Source organism: Macrobrachium nipponense, chromosome 25 (genome assembly GCF_015104395.2).
Source record: "Macrobrachium nipponense isolate FS-2020 chromosome 25, ASM1510439v2, whole genome shotgun sequence".
Taxonomy (NCBI): domain Eukaryota; kingdom Metazoa; phylum Arthropoda; class Malacostraca; order Decapoda; family Palaemonidae; genus Macrobrachium; species Macrobrachium nipponense.
The window spans coordinates 33445823-33460065 of record NC_087214.1 but is presented as its reverse complement, the minus strand read 5'-3'; the positions used below and the strand labels follow the sequence as shown (position 1 = coordinate 33460065).

The 14243-nt window shown below is 51.9% G+C and overlaps 1 protein-coding gene across 19 annotated transcripts in view; it reads left to right on the top strand.

The window, feature by feature from the left end:
* LOC135199325 (inositol 1,4,5-trisphosphate receptor-like) overlaps window positions 1–14243 on the top strand; it is a 335174-nt gene that overhangs the window by 149546 nt on the left and 171385 nt on the right. For all 19 annotated transcript variants that reach the window (XM_064227241.1, XM_064227242.1, XM_064227250.1 and 16 more), the window contains 2 exons: window positions 12356–12503; window positions 13236–13389. In XM_064227241.1, coding sequence (XP_064083311.1) covers window positions 12356–12503; window positions 13236–13389 — 302 coding nt within the window. The remainder of the gene's footprint in view (window positions 1–12355; window positions 12504–13235; window positions 13390–14243) is intronic.

Genomic DNA, 14243 nt, shown 5'->3' with positions numbered 1-14243 from the left:
CCAGATAGGTTAGTAGGGGTTTCAGACTGTTTGGCTGCTAACCCTTCTGTGAATTTTGGTGAATAAGGCGCGTTAGAAGAGCCTACACATCCTCGTCGTCCGTCGCCGGTGCCAAAGCAGGAGGAGGGGGACATGCAGGAGTTTCTGTCTTCCTTTTCGGAAGTTGTTGATCTCATTCGTGGGTTCAACAATTTGGAAAGTAGGACTCAGGCTCGGTTGTTTTACACTCCTTCTTGCTTGGAAGCCTTGGTGGGAGCTACTCAGGACCCCAAATCATCTCTTCAGCTGCCGTTGTCGGGTCACGTTCTGTCGGTCTTGCAAGGTTAACGCCTCTATTTCTGACCGGGACGGTTCATTTCGCTCTAGAGGCTCTACCAAACTACTACCCTCACCTCTCACGAGACACAGGAAGTACTATGCTACGAGCTCTGCGTTTTTGTTGTCTCGCCACCTTAACCCAGACGTCATTCGCCTGAAGCCGGGTTTGACTTTGGAACAGGTGAGGTCAGTGGCTCCATCCTTGTCTCCGCAAGACGCCTTACCTTTGGAATCTACGGCGGCCTCCATGTTGCAGACGGTTTCTTGGCTGGACCTCTGGTCTGTGGTGATTGCCAAGATAGCTTCTGACAGGTACCCTGAAGGGTTGGTGAGTGCCGCCTTGCTTGCCAGTCTTTTGCAGTCCGGGGGCAAGGCGTTTTCTTAGTTGGCTCACCTCAGTGCCAATTTAAGGGCTAATCTTCTGGATAGGAGGGACGCGGCTTTATCTAGGATGGAGAGGTCGCTCGACACCGAGTCTTTGCTGCCCTTGAGGAACGGTGATCTGTTGAAGTCGCAATTTTTGTTTCCATGGACAGAACTCGAAAATGCGATAGACCGACGTTGGGCGGACACCAAGGACCGACTGGTGCACCAAGCCGTGTCTAAATCAGAGTCCCACCCTGGGAGATGTCCGGCCCCTCCTCCTCCCCCGGTCCAGCAGCAGTCGAGTAGATCGTCGCCTGGTAGGCCATCGAGGACCTCGAGTTTGGCATGGCCTTCCTGTTCGACACAGCCCAAGTCTCAAGATCAACGCCCCTTTCGCGCTCATTCCTTTAAACCAAGAAGAGGCCCCAGGGGCAGAGGTCAAGGGGGCCGTCGGTAGGTTGGGCGCCTCTCCCTCTCCTGTGCCACTGGTGGGGGTTGCCTGGCTGGCCATTGGGCCAAGTGGCAGAGTTACGGGGTGGAGAAGTGGGTGGTAGATGTCCTTCGAGTGGGATGCCTGTTGCCATTCGACTTCTCTCCTCCTTTGTCGGACAAGCCGCAGCTCAGAAAGACGTATCCCCCAGATTCTCTGAAGTTCTTGACTCTTTGGGAGGAAGTGCAGAAAATGCTGGACAAGGATGCGATAGAGGAAGTAGTGCGTCCGTCCCTGGGGTTGTACAGTCACATCTTCTTGGTGCCCAAGGCATCGGGAGGATGGAGGCCTGTGATCGACTTATCCACCTTGAATCGCTTCATCAGGAAGACATGGTTCAAGACGGAGCCCCGCGCTCAGTGTTGGCAGCCGTAAGGGAAGGCAACTTCATGCTGTCGATAGACTTGAAGGACGCATACTTCCAAATCCAAATCCCACGTCCAGGAAGTTCCTTCGCTTCTCTTTGGCGGACCAGATCTTCGAGTTCAAAGTCTTGTGCTTCGGGCTGATGACAGCCCCTCAACTGTTCACAAGGGTCTTCTCTCTCGTGTCAAGTTGGGCCTATGCTCAGGGGATCCGTTTACTTAGGTACCTCGACGATTGGTTGGTCTTGGCAGTTTCCAGGGAGATGCTGCTGCAAGACAGGGATCGTCTTCTTCAGTTCGGTCTGGACCTGGGCATATTAGTCAACCAGGAAAAGTCAAACCTTGTACCCACTCAAAGGATTCTCTACCTGGGCATGGTCATCAATACGACAGTGGCAAGAGTTTTCCCGTCGGATCAGAGATTGGAGAAGTTGCGGGCTGTGGCGCTCAACTTCTTGTCAGTCGCATCAGTCGGCTCATCAGTGGCAGGTTCTTCTGGGAGTGCTATCTTCCCTGGAGAAGCTGGTCCCTCATGGGCGTCTTCATCTTTGGTCCCTGCAATGGAGACTGGGGGAATTCTGGTCTCCGGCGGGGGACTCTCCCCTGTTTATGGTCCCACTGTCTTTGGAAGTGAGAAAAAACCTTCATTGGTGGTTGAACGACCAGAATCTATTGAAGGACGTCCCTCTGCGTTCTCTCCCTCCGGACTTCCTTCTGTTCTCAGACGCCTCCCTCGCAGGTTGGGGCGCGCACTTAGGCGGCCTCATCGCTTCAGGCGTTTGAGGTTTGGAGGACAAGCAGCAACATATCAACGTCTTGGAGTTGAAGGCGGCTTTCCTGGGCCTGAAGGAGTTTCGGGGGAAGATAGAGTGTCACTGTCGTTCTCATGTCGGACAACACTACGGTGGTAGCGTACGTGAACAAACAGGGAGGCCTGGTTTCTCTGCAACTTCATGCCTTGACCGTTGAGCTTCACCAATGGGCTGTCAGCAATTTGGTAGAGCTCTCAGCCAGGTATAACCCAGGGAAACAGAACATGGTCGCAGACAAACTCAGTCGCCGGGATCAGATCCTAGGCACAGAGTGGTCCTTTCATCAAGTGGTGGCAGACAAGCTTTTCCAGATTTGGGGGAGACCCATGCTGGACCTTTTCACGACACGCTACAACAGGAAGCTGGAGGTGTTCTGTTCAGTGGTTCCAGATCCCTTAGCATTGGCAGAAGACGCATTCCAACATCCCTGGGACAACCTGGAGGTGTATGCCTTCCCTCCGTTTTGTTTGATCCGTCAGGTTCTGAACAGGCTGATGAGTTCACAGGGTCTCAGGATGACTTTGGTAGCCCCACTGTGGCCTCAGGTAGAATGGTTTCCAGATCTGCTGTCGTTGTTGTCGGAGATTCCGAGGGAGATTCCCCATTGGCGGCATCTCCTGTGTCAGCCCCATGCAGAAAGGTTCCATCAGTCAATAGAATCCCTGTCTCTTCATGGTTGGAGGCTATCAACTATCTCCTCCGAGAGAGAGGCTTTTCTCAGAAATCAGCTGGGCTCATGTCCAGCAGTCTTAGAAAGTCAACCTCTGCAGTTTACCAAGGCAAATGGGCGATCTACTGTGATTGGTGTCGTAAACGGGGTTTTTCTCCACTCGTGACCTCTATTCAGCAAATAGCAGACTTTTTAACCTTCCTCAGAGACGAGAAACGTTTGTCCGTGTCTGCTATTAGAGGCTACAGGGTGGCACTGAGTTTGGTGTTACGCCTGAAGGGTATCGACATCTCCTCTTCCTGGGAACTTTCCCTGCTAGTTAAGGGGTTTGACCAGTCGAGTTCTCTTAGAGAGCTCAAGCCTCCAATGTGGGATGTTTCCTTGGTGCTTAAGAGCTTAACTAAGAGTCCATATGAGCCCTTGCGTCACTTATCTGACAGGAACCTGATGCTCAAGACAGTTTTCCTTTTGGCTTTGGCCTTCCAAAAGGGTAGGAGAGCTCCACGCTCTAAGTTATGAGGTGAAGCACACTAGGGGTTGGAAGTCGGTGTCCTTCGAATTTGTCCCGGAATTCGTAGCCAAGACCCAAAATCCCTCGGTGCATGATGACAGGTTTGCTTTGTTTTCCATTCCATCACTGACTGACTTTGTGGGTGGTGATGCTCAAGAGCTTTATTTGTGCCCTGTCCGGGCCCTGCGTTGCTATCTTAAAAGGACTCGGCTCCTTAGACCAGGCTGCCGCAGACTTTTTGTTAGTACAGGCCGTACAAAGAAAGAGGTGTCTAAGATTACTATCTCTTTTTTGATACGGGAAGCCATCAGACAGGCCTACTTGACTCTTGATGATTCCATCACCACGTCTGTGCAGGCTAGAGCACATGACGTTAGGGGTATTGGTCCCTCTCTGGCTTTCAAAAAGAACTTGGCTGTATATAGAGTGCTGAGCGCTGGTACTTGGTTACGCCAGTCCACGTTCACCTCCTTTTATCTTAAGGATGTTGCCCACAGATCTATGGACACGTTTTCTCTGGGTCCTGTGGTGGCTGCCCAACAGGTTGTGTAACTCATAGTTGCCCTTAACGGGGCACCTTTGTATCTTACCTAAGATGATTGTGTGGATGAGAGAATGAGTGAGTTGGCTGGTCTCCTTTTTCTTGTACCTTTCCTTCTTCCTTCGGGCTGTTTAAGGAATTGACATGTCATTTGCTGGACTGGTCTGATACAGGTGAGTGAGGTAATCATACTGGTAGTGTGGTCGTGCAATTTACAATATCTTACCCACTATTTAGTAGCATAGGCTCCACTCCTGGGCAAGGAGGAGTCTGCCGTACTACAAACCCTACTGCCTTGGTTTGTTATTGGACAGTCAAAGTTTCTCTTTGGTTCCCTATACAATGGTTATCCCATATATCATTGTACATCACTCAGGTTCTGAGTGGTTAGATATTAGTGTATCTAGCTTCTCAATGGGCTTCAGTCCCTCTCCAAGAATTATTTCTTTTGAGAGCTGGACTGGCGGGTAGGGCCCCAGCCAGTCTATGATGTCTTATTCCTCCCTCCAAGTATGAGTCTATCCTATTGTTAAGACCGAGAGTTTGTTCACTTATGAACAAATGACAAATTTTCTAAGACAATTTGTATTTTTCATAGCTACAAACCTGAGGTCTTAACGTTATACTGCCCACCTCTAGCCGCCCTTCTTTTTGTTCAGTCATCCTGAGTTGGGAAAGACTGGCGTAGATGATCAGCGTTTGACCACTCTTGCTTTCATCTGCTTTTTAACCACATCCAGCTAGGCACCAGAAATTATCCTATTGTTAAGACCAAGGGTTAGTATTTTCTTAGAAAATTCGTCATTGTTCCGATACGAATACAAACCATCGGTCCTTTACAATAGGAATGTAACTTGCGGCAGCTGGAACCGGTCGTAACCTTCGAACAAGGGAGTTCGGTAGTTAACTGCTTGTCCGACAGTCAGCGCACCGTGCGACTGGTAGGTGAAGAACCACTTTGCTTTCGGCCGCCGACGGAGACAGACGTGTTGTTCGCCTCTCTGCCCGCTATCGTCGTACGCTTTGTATCTTCTCAAACTTGGTTTGCTTTGTGTGTATGGTAAAATACTGTAAGTACGTGTGCTTTGTATTTTATTATTGACTTTTGCTATGGATTCCCGTGAGCTGGAGACATCCCCAACCCCCCCCATCAGCCACAGAGTTTGCCCTGGTGTGGAGGGCCGTAAGTGTGGGGCCTTCCACTCTTTTCCAGAAGTGGATCCTCATGAATTGTGTGCTCGGTGCCGAGGGCGCGAATGCTCTCGGGCCGAGCCCTGTGATTTGTGTAATTCTTGGTCGGAGGGGCAGTGGGTGCTCTATGAGGGTAGGAGGAAGCGATGTAAGCCTGCCAGGGAGTTGGAGGAGGGTTCTCCGGCGACGCCCTTGGTCACAGAATTGTCGTCTTCCTTCCTGCCGCCATCTCAGCTTCCGCGTAGGCTCCTTCCCCTTCGGGGGGGGTTTCTCGTTCCTTCTCTTCGCCCAATCCATCGAGCGTAGAGGAGGGGGCAAGGTACCCTGACATTCAATTGTACTCGGGGTCTTCCGTTCGCTCGGGGTGGGGCTTGTCCCCCCCCGTGCGAGGGGGAACCCCTCCTACTAACCCGACCTTTGCCTCCTCAGGTGCTCCTGCTGCGGGCGACAACCTCGGCCAGGTATGGTTCTCGCTTGGCCTCCAGGGGATGCCGAGCGTTTGGAGGCTGTTGCATCACCTTGCGGGTGCTGCTCCGGTCACCCAAGGGCCGGTGACCACCACCACCACCACCGTCTCGACCCCGGGGTATGCCGCGCCTCCTCACCTGGTGTATACCCAGCATATTACCACGGTAACACCTTCAGCTGCGTTGCAGGCCCCGATTGCTGGTTTCCCGAGGAGGGTCGTGCCACCGTCACCTGGGTTCGCCGCTCTCGTCTCAGCCCCCGACTTTCGGTGCCCCAAGAGTTTGCCCCTGGACCTTCCACCTGTACCCAGGATGTCATTGATTGCTGTTCCGCCTCCTGCTGTACCTGATGTTCCTGCCGTGCCTGCCACTCCTGTCGTGCCTGCCGTGCCTGGACCATCCCTTGCCGACGTCGTTCCTGCCCGTGGTGTTGCTGCCCCAGTTGCGTTGCTTCGGCAATAGCCCCGCCTCCGTCCTGGATGGAGGACCTGACGTCTGTCCTGAGGAAGCTGACGAAGAAGAAGAGGAAGAGGAGGAAGGTGTCGGTGTCGTCGTCTTCGTTGTCTTCTTCGTCGTCGCCTGCTGCTGCCTCTTCCCCTTCGACTTCCAAGGCTTCTAAGCGAAGGAAGAAGAAGGCTGCCTCCTCCCCCCCTAAGAAGTCTCCTTCGGGAACTTCTAAAGGCCCGTCACACTCCGGTGGGACGGGGGTTTCTTCCGCTGGTCCTCCCGCTCCTTCGGGAGCAGGGCCCATCTCTCCTTCCATAAAGGAAGAAGAAGATGGGGATCAGAGGGGTACGGCTAACACCGGTACTTCCTCACCTGGTGCTAGGGGTTCTGCCGCTACACCAGGTTCCGGCTCGGCCTCTCATTCGCGAGAGGTACCGAGTGTACGGTCACCCGCCAAGGCTCAGGCTTCCGAGTTCGCTTGGCTCCAGGACTGAGGCACGGAGCGGAAGACTGGCGAGAGTCGCTCAGGTGACTCCCGCCAGGCCAACGATCGCTCTCGTAGCGATCCGCAGGTAACTATAGTTGACGCGACGGTCCCAGACCGGCCGTGGGCTGAGGCTAGGGAGAGGTCCCCTCGATAGCAGGAACCAGCCTCGGCTGGTTCCAGCGGTTCGACACGCCGTGAGGGCAGGCACCGCTCCCACCGCGACAGTGGTCTCTGCAGGTCCCCTGACCGCCGCTCCCATCGGGACTGGGCGGGTAGGGGGACCAGCAGCAGCTCCTCTGACGCACGGGACCGGAGCCGCTGTTCTCGGTCCAGCTGCTCTCCCCAGGAGAGCCACGCGACCAGGCCTGCAGTTCGATCGCCACCGCGGGTTGGCGATCGCCTGCAGCCCCCCAAGCACACTGGTTCTACCGGTGAGTGAGGGGGGAGCATCAGGTCTTCCTCTATGATCTCTTCAACTTCCTTGGGTTACGCCGGGAGGAGCGAGGCGATCCGGAGTGATTGTGAGGAGCGTGCTCCTTACCGTCCCACCATGACGCCCTACGAACCAGGCACGGTCTTAGGACCGACCAGGTTGTATGCGCAAGTGGCAGGAGGAGACCAGTAGGGGTCTGTTGCTGTTCCTCCTTCCGAAGGAGGAGGGTCTCGAGAGGCGTTCTTGTTGGAGGGACTGGACGGTCCTACTCCACAAGACACAGTCACTCCCGAGATCCAGAGGTCGTTTGCAGAGGTTATTGCACTGATTCGTCAGTACAACAACCTTGGGGAAGGATCGCCGCTCCCACCTTCTGAGCCCACGTCCCGGCTCGAGTCGTTCTGGGGTCCTAAGAAGGAACCCAAGACGACGGTGGGTCTGCCGTGATCAGCTCTGGCTGACTCGGTGCTGGGCCAGGTGGACTCGCTTGTCTCCAAACAGGAGGGTTCGCTGGAGTACGGCAGGTCTTCCAAGCTACTTCCCCCGCCTCTACTGCGACAGAGGAGATTCTACGTGCCTTCAGAGGATCCTATGCCACCCAAACAGGTTAACCTGGAGCTAGCTAGGCTAACTCCAGGGGTCTCTCTGCAGCAGCTCCTGTTGGAGACTTGCACTGGAATCCACCGCCATGACGGCATTCCAGGCAGTCTCCTGGTTAGACCTGTGGTCCCTCACAGTGTCTAAGGTCGCGGCCACCTCGGGAAATATTACTCCTGAGGGTGACCCAGCTTTCGGGAGGCTGTGTCAGTCTGGAGGTAGAGCCATCTCCTACCTAGCACATCAGACGGCAAACCTGTGGGCCAACCTGGTACTTCGGCGTAGGGACACAGTCATCACCCGAGTAACCAGGGCGGCTGGGCGTGAGGCGGCACTGGGTCTTCGCAACAGACCAGTGCAGAGTACCTCCTCTCTCTTCCCATGAGAGATGGTGGACGCTGTGGTGGAACGACGGCGCACTGATGACAGTGACCGTCTAGTACACCAGGCAGTCTTGAAGGCGTCTGGGCAGCCTCGAACGACTGCGGCCAAGCCCAAGAGCTTGGTTAGCGCTTCCTCTGTGGCCAAGACGATTGCATCGTCGAAGCTCAAAGGAAAGACTCTGCCTTTGACTTCTTCCAGGGGCGGTCGTCCTCAGCCCTCCTCCCAGCGCTCCTTCCCTCGAGGGGGAGCAGGGAAGAAGTCGAAGAGAGGCAGGAAACGCTAGGGACGGCGTTCCCCCTCACCTGCTGCCGGAAGTTGGGGGGGTGCCTGGCGAGCCATTGGGCAACATGGCAGCGCTACGGAGTGGAGACCTGGATAGTAGACGTCCTTCAGGAGGGGTATCTACTACCCTTCGAGTCTCGGCCACCCCTCACCTCCAACCCGGTCCACCTTCAGACCTACATACCTGGAACATCAAAGGACGTAGCCCTTCGGCAGGAAGTCCAAGCCATGCGGAGCAAGGGAGCTGTGGAGATCGTCAGGGATCGTTCACCGGGCTTCTACAGCCGTCTTTTCCTGGTGGAGAAGTCTTCTTGGGGCTGGCGCCTGGTGATAGATCTCTCTCCCCTGAACCGATTCATTCGCCAGTCTTGGTTCACGATGGAGACGGCACGTTCTGTGCTCGACTCCATCAGGGAGAACGACTTCATGCTTTCGGTGGACTTGAAGGACGCATATTTCCAGATACCCATCCATCAATCCTCCAGGAAGTACCTCTGCTTCATCCTCGACGGAACGGTGTACCAATTCAGGGTACTTTGCTTTGATCTCTCAACTGCCCCACAGGGTTTCACGCGAGTGTTCACTCTGGTGTCTGCTTGGGCCCACTTGGTAGGGATACGTCTTCTGAGGTATCTCGATGACTGGTTGGTCCTGGCAAGCTGCTACAGGACAGGGATCGACTTCTCGAGTTCTGCCGCAATCTCGGGATCGTGGTGAACTTCGAGAAGTCCGATCTCGAGCCCAAGCAGAGGATGAAGTACCTGGGTATGCTGATCGACATGGTAGCAGGGCGAGTCTTCCCCGCAGACTCGCAGATCAGCAGATTCAGGGAGGCAGCCTACCAGTTCCTGTCTCGGCAAGAACAGTCAGCTCAGCAGTGGCAAGTCGTGATCAGCCACCTGTCATCACTCAAGAAGTTAGTCCCTCACGGGCGTCTTCACCTGCGGTCTCTTCAGTGGAGACTAAAGGAGAGTTGGTCACAGGCAATAGACCCACCTTACTTCCCTGTGTCCCTCACGGAGGAGGTGAGGCAGGACCTAGCCTGGTGGCTGGACCGCAGGAACCTCTTAAGAGGAGTGCCTCTTCGCACTCCCCCCCCCGGAGATGTTGCTGTTTTCGGACGCGTCAACTGAGGGATGGGGCGCACACCTGGAGGAGTTGCTGGCTGCAGGAGCGTGGGATCATCACGACAAGCACCTTCACATCAACGTCCTGGAGCTCAAGGCAGCGTTCCTCACTCTCCAAGAGTTCCAGGACCGCTTGATGGGACACTCGGTGGTGTTGATGTGCGACAACACCACAGTAGTGGCATACGTCAATAAACAGGGGGCCTAGTGTCCCTCCCATTGCACCAGTTGACGTTGCAGGTGCACGAGTGGGCCATGGCCCACTCGGTAGAGCTGTCAGCCCGCTACATTCCAGGCAAGAGGAATGTAGTAGCAGACAAGCTCACCTGTCGGGATCAGGTGATAGGGACCGACTGGTCTCCACACCCAGATGTGGTGGAACGGCTCTTCAACCTGTGGGGGCGTCCAGTAGTGGATCTGTTCGCCACCCGGCACAACAGAAAACTTCAGGTTTTCTTCTCGGCCGTGCCGGACCCATGGGCAGCTGCAGAGGACGCTCTCGAACACCCGTGGGACAACCTCTTCGCGTACGCCTTTTCCTCCATTCTGCCTGATTCGCAAGGTGATCAGCGGAGTGCTGGTCACCCCGAATCTCCGGATGATCCTGGTGGCTCCCAAATGGCCCCAGGCCATTTGGTACCCGGACCTGCTGGCTCTGCTTGCAGAAGCACCGAGAGAGATTCCCCCTTGACATAACCTTCTCGTCCAGCCACACGTGGAACGGTACCACCAGTCAGTCCAGTCTCTACATCTTCACGGCTGGCTGTTATCCACCATCTTTTGCGAGCGAGAGGCTTTTCTCGCCAAACAGCAACAGAGATGGCTGGGTACGTCAGACAGTCCTCTGCAGCTGTGTACCAGGGAAAGTGGGCCGTCTTCTGTGGTTGGTGTCATAGACCGGATCTATCTCCTCTCAGAGCCACTCTTCAGCAGGTAGCGGATTTCCTCTTATTTCTTCGCCAAGACAAGCTCCTCTCCATTCCCACAGTCAAAGGATACAGAGCCGCCCTGGCCCTGGTCCTGAAACTGAGGGGAGTGGATATCTCGAATTCGTTCGAGATCTCCCTGCATATTAGGAGCTTTGAGAGGTCTTGCCCACCCAGGGAACTCAGGCCCCCGGGGTGGGACATGACTCTCGTCCTTAGGAGTCTGACTTGAAGTCCCTTCGAGCCCCTCCGAGAGTCGTCAGACAGGGATCTGACCCTCAAGACCCTCTTCTTGCTGGCCCTGGCATCGGCAAAGAGAGTAGGGGAACTGCATGGTCTTTCCTTCAACGTCAAGCACTCCAGGGGATGGGGATCTGTGACGCTCGATTTCATCCCGAACTTCGTAGCGAAGACTCTGAATCCTTCGGTCCCTGACAACAGGTTCGAGTCTTTCACAATCCCCTCCCTAATGGACTTCACCAACGATGGTGCGGATGAGATGCTGCTCTGTCCTGTGAGGGCGCTACGGCGCTATCTGAAGAGAACTCGGCACCTCAGGTCTGAGTGTCGACGCCTCTTCGTTAGCACCGGGTTGACCAAGAAAGTAGTATCCAAGGACACTCTTTCTTTCTGGCTGTGTGAGGTGATCAGGAGGGCGTACGAAGCTGATGGTAGTGACGACATCCGTACCCTTTGTCCGAGAGCCCATAAAGTCAGAGGTATTGGTCCTTCCCTTGCGTTCCGCAAGAACTTCTCCGTGGCACAGGTCCTGAAGGCAGGGGTTTGGGCCAACCAGACTACCTTCACCTCCTTCTACCTTCGGGATATAGCCCACAGGTCCTTGGACACTTTTTCCTTGGGACCCGTGGTGGCTGCTCAACACGTTGTGTAGCTTACCCAGCACCTGAGCGGACAGAACAGCATCACATCCTTGTGTGACTGCATGAATGGATGAGTGAATGAGAGTGTGACTGGCTTCTCTTCCCCATCTTTTTCTCCTCCTCTACCTGTGGGCAGAGGGACGTGGTTGTCACTACTCTGGAACAGGAAGCGATGCAGGTAAGCTACTCGACCGAGCCCCATCCTATCCCTTTCATTAGGGATAGGAGCGATTATCCACCACTTCCCCCGACAAGGGGGGGAAGTGGAACCCAACAAGAGACAAACCCATGACTTCATATTGCCTCTTGCAATAGGAAAAAGTTCTTGCTTGCTAGTTTTAAGAGGTACGCTTGCCTCCCTCTTATTACTTGGGTCCAGAGGTCTGACCATTGATCCTGCGGTACATACCCCGATCATTGGGCAGAGGCTAGGATCCCTCCCTCTGCTCTTACGACCAGGGAGGGAACCAAGGTTGGACGAACACAAGTCTGTTCTTAAGACTCAGATTCCTCCCACCAAGAAGTGAGTCTTCCTATTGTAAAGGACCGATGGTTTGCATTTGATCGGAACAAATAACAATTTGTCGAAAATTGTATTTTTCCTAACTACACAAACCTGAGGTCCTTTACACATAGTCCCACCTCATGCCACCCCTCACTCTGTTTTTCCTGGGCCTAAAGCAAAGTGATTCTTCACCTCCCAGTTGCGCGGTGCGCTGACTGTCGGACAAGCTGTAAACTACCGAACTCCCTTGTTTGAAGGTTACGACCGGTTCCAGCTGCCGCAAGTTACATTCCTATTGTAAAGGACCTCAGGTTTGTATAGTTAGGAAAAATACAATTTTCAACAAATTGTTATTTTTGGATACCCCATCACTTTGCTATGCTTGGCTATTAGTAAACAGATCTAAAGGATCGCTATTTTACTTCTAGAACTTACTCATCTAAGAACGAATCCTTTTGACCAACTAATTAAGTTACAAATTTTACTATTGTTTAGTCACATTTAACGTAGCACAAGCGCATTTGTTTCAGTGTTTTTTTCTTACTCATTTCTCAGCTATGACAAAAGAGAGGTCACACACAGCTGTGAGGCAGCGGAAACAGCTTTCAAGGACGTCATCATATTTGTCGAGGAATACCTGTGTAACGTTGTAGACAAGATGTGGAGCTTTTCTGACTCCGAACAGAATAAGTTAACTTTCGAGGTACAGTATCCAAGTTCAGGGACGTTCCATCGTGTGTCCCAATTGCTTAGTTACCAATTGACTTTGAATGATGTCAAATTTGGCTTGGGGGGAGTGAACTGGGCGATTTAAATTTTTCTCCATGGTCCAGTGGACAAATATTGAATCTGTAGATAATGATGGGTAGCATTTAGCCATTTTTATAGTTCAAGTTTATTGTTAAAGTCATATGGTTAAAAGCTGGTAGTATTTTCCTAGGTATATATAGTGGACCCTTCCATATTCGCAGGGGATGCGTACCAGGTCTCCATGAGTAGCTAGAATCTGCGAATACTTTGAACCCACCCCTATGAAAATGCTTAAAACTGACTATTTTATTTGTTCAAACTCTAGAAAACCCATTAAAGATGGTCTTATATACCTAGTTTCTTAATAGTTTTATCACAAAAAGTGCATTTCATTGTGGAATTGATATAAAAATTCAGTACTTTGTGAACATTTCTCATAGAAATATACTGCAGATACGTGAATTTCCTGTGAATAATGGGTATATAAGGTCCACAGAGAAATCTGCAAATATGAGTCCGCAAATCTGGAGTCCGCAAATAGTGGGGTTGACTGTAATTGTTTTGTAGTGCAATAAAGTTGGTGCTTTTGATTTCCTTTATCTCATAGCAACACTGTAAAAAATAGGTGCTTTGATCAGACATTATATTCTTTGTTCTCACATTTATACCCATTTTCTTTAACCAGGTTGTGAAATTAGCGAGGTATTTGATCTACTTTGGCTTCTACAGTTTTAATGATCTTTTGCGCCTTACCAAGACGTTGCTATCCATTCTGGACTACTCGTTCGACACAGATTCCAAATATTTCTTGAATAACTTCACTGCGGGAAAAATAAGTGGTATGTGAATGGTTCCTTTTCTTTTCATTTTAAATATTTAGATATAGTTGATGGATTCAGGCGTTTTAATTTACAGAGGTACAGTATGCTGTGATTAATGTGTCCATGGTATTTGTGATTAATAGGTCATTGGTACTGACTGAGACTTTTCTGCAAGGATGTTATGGTCTCCTTAGTGGTCTGCCACTTGGTCTGGTTACACTACCTTATGATAATTACGTATAATGAAAGGTTGCCTATCTTACTGCAGTGTAGACACCATGAAGGCTCTTTGCAGTGTCCCTTGTGTTCATATCTTCATCTTTTCCCTTTTGTTCCCTCTTGCCTCACTGTACAACTTCTTTAGCATCCTGCAGACCAGACTTATGATGTGTGAGTGTCAAGAAGTGTGATTTGAGAGGTCTGGTGAACTGCTTTTTACAGTAGTTACACTAATATTTGATATTAACTTTAAAATCCTTTTATGGAGTTATCTTTATTTTTGTTTCGTGTGTAGGGAGACCCATATTCCTTAAATTCTTGAACTGTATCACCATTTGTTATTACTTTTATTTAAAACGTATTAGTGAGACCCCTGGCCAAATCACAATAGTAGACTCCTTTAGGGTTGGTTGTATGGCTTAGTTCTGAGGTGAGAGGTGAAGATGAAAGAAAGCTAAAGTATTGTACACACAGTTGGAAGAATAAAGTGTAAACTATGCGGCCAGGCCGGAGGGAAACTTCAAAGAACCTTCAGTACTGTCTATAGCAGTGTACCAAGGAAGGTACCCTAATTGGTAAACCGTATGGTGGCCTCTAATTAAAATGACACATTATCACAATTCACTGAGGCACACTGAGGAACATGTGAGCTG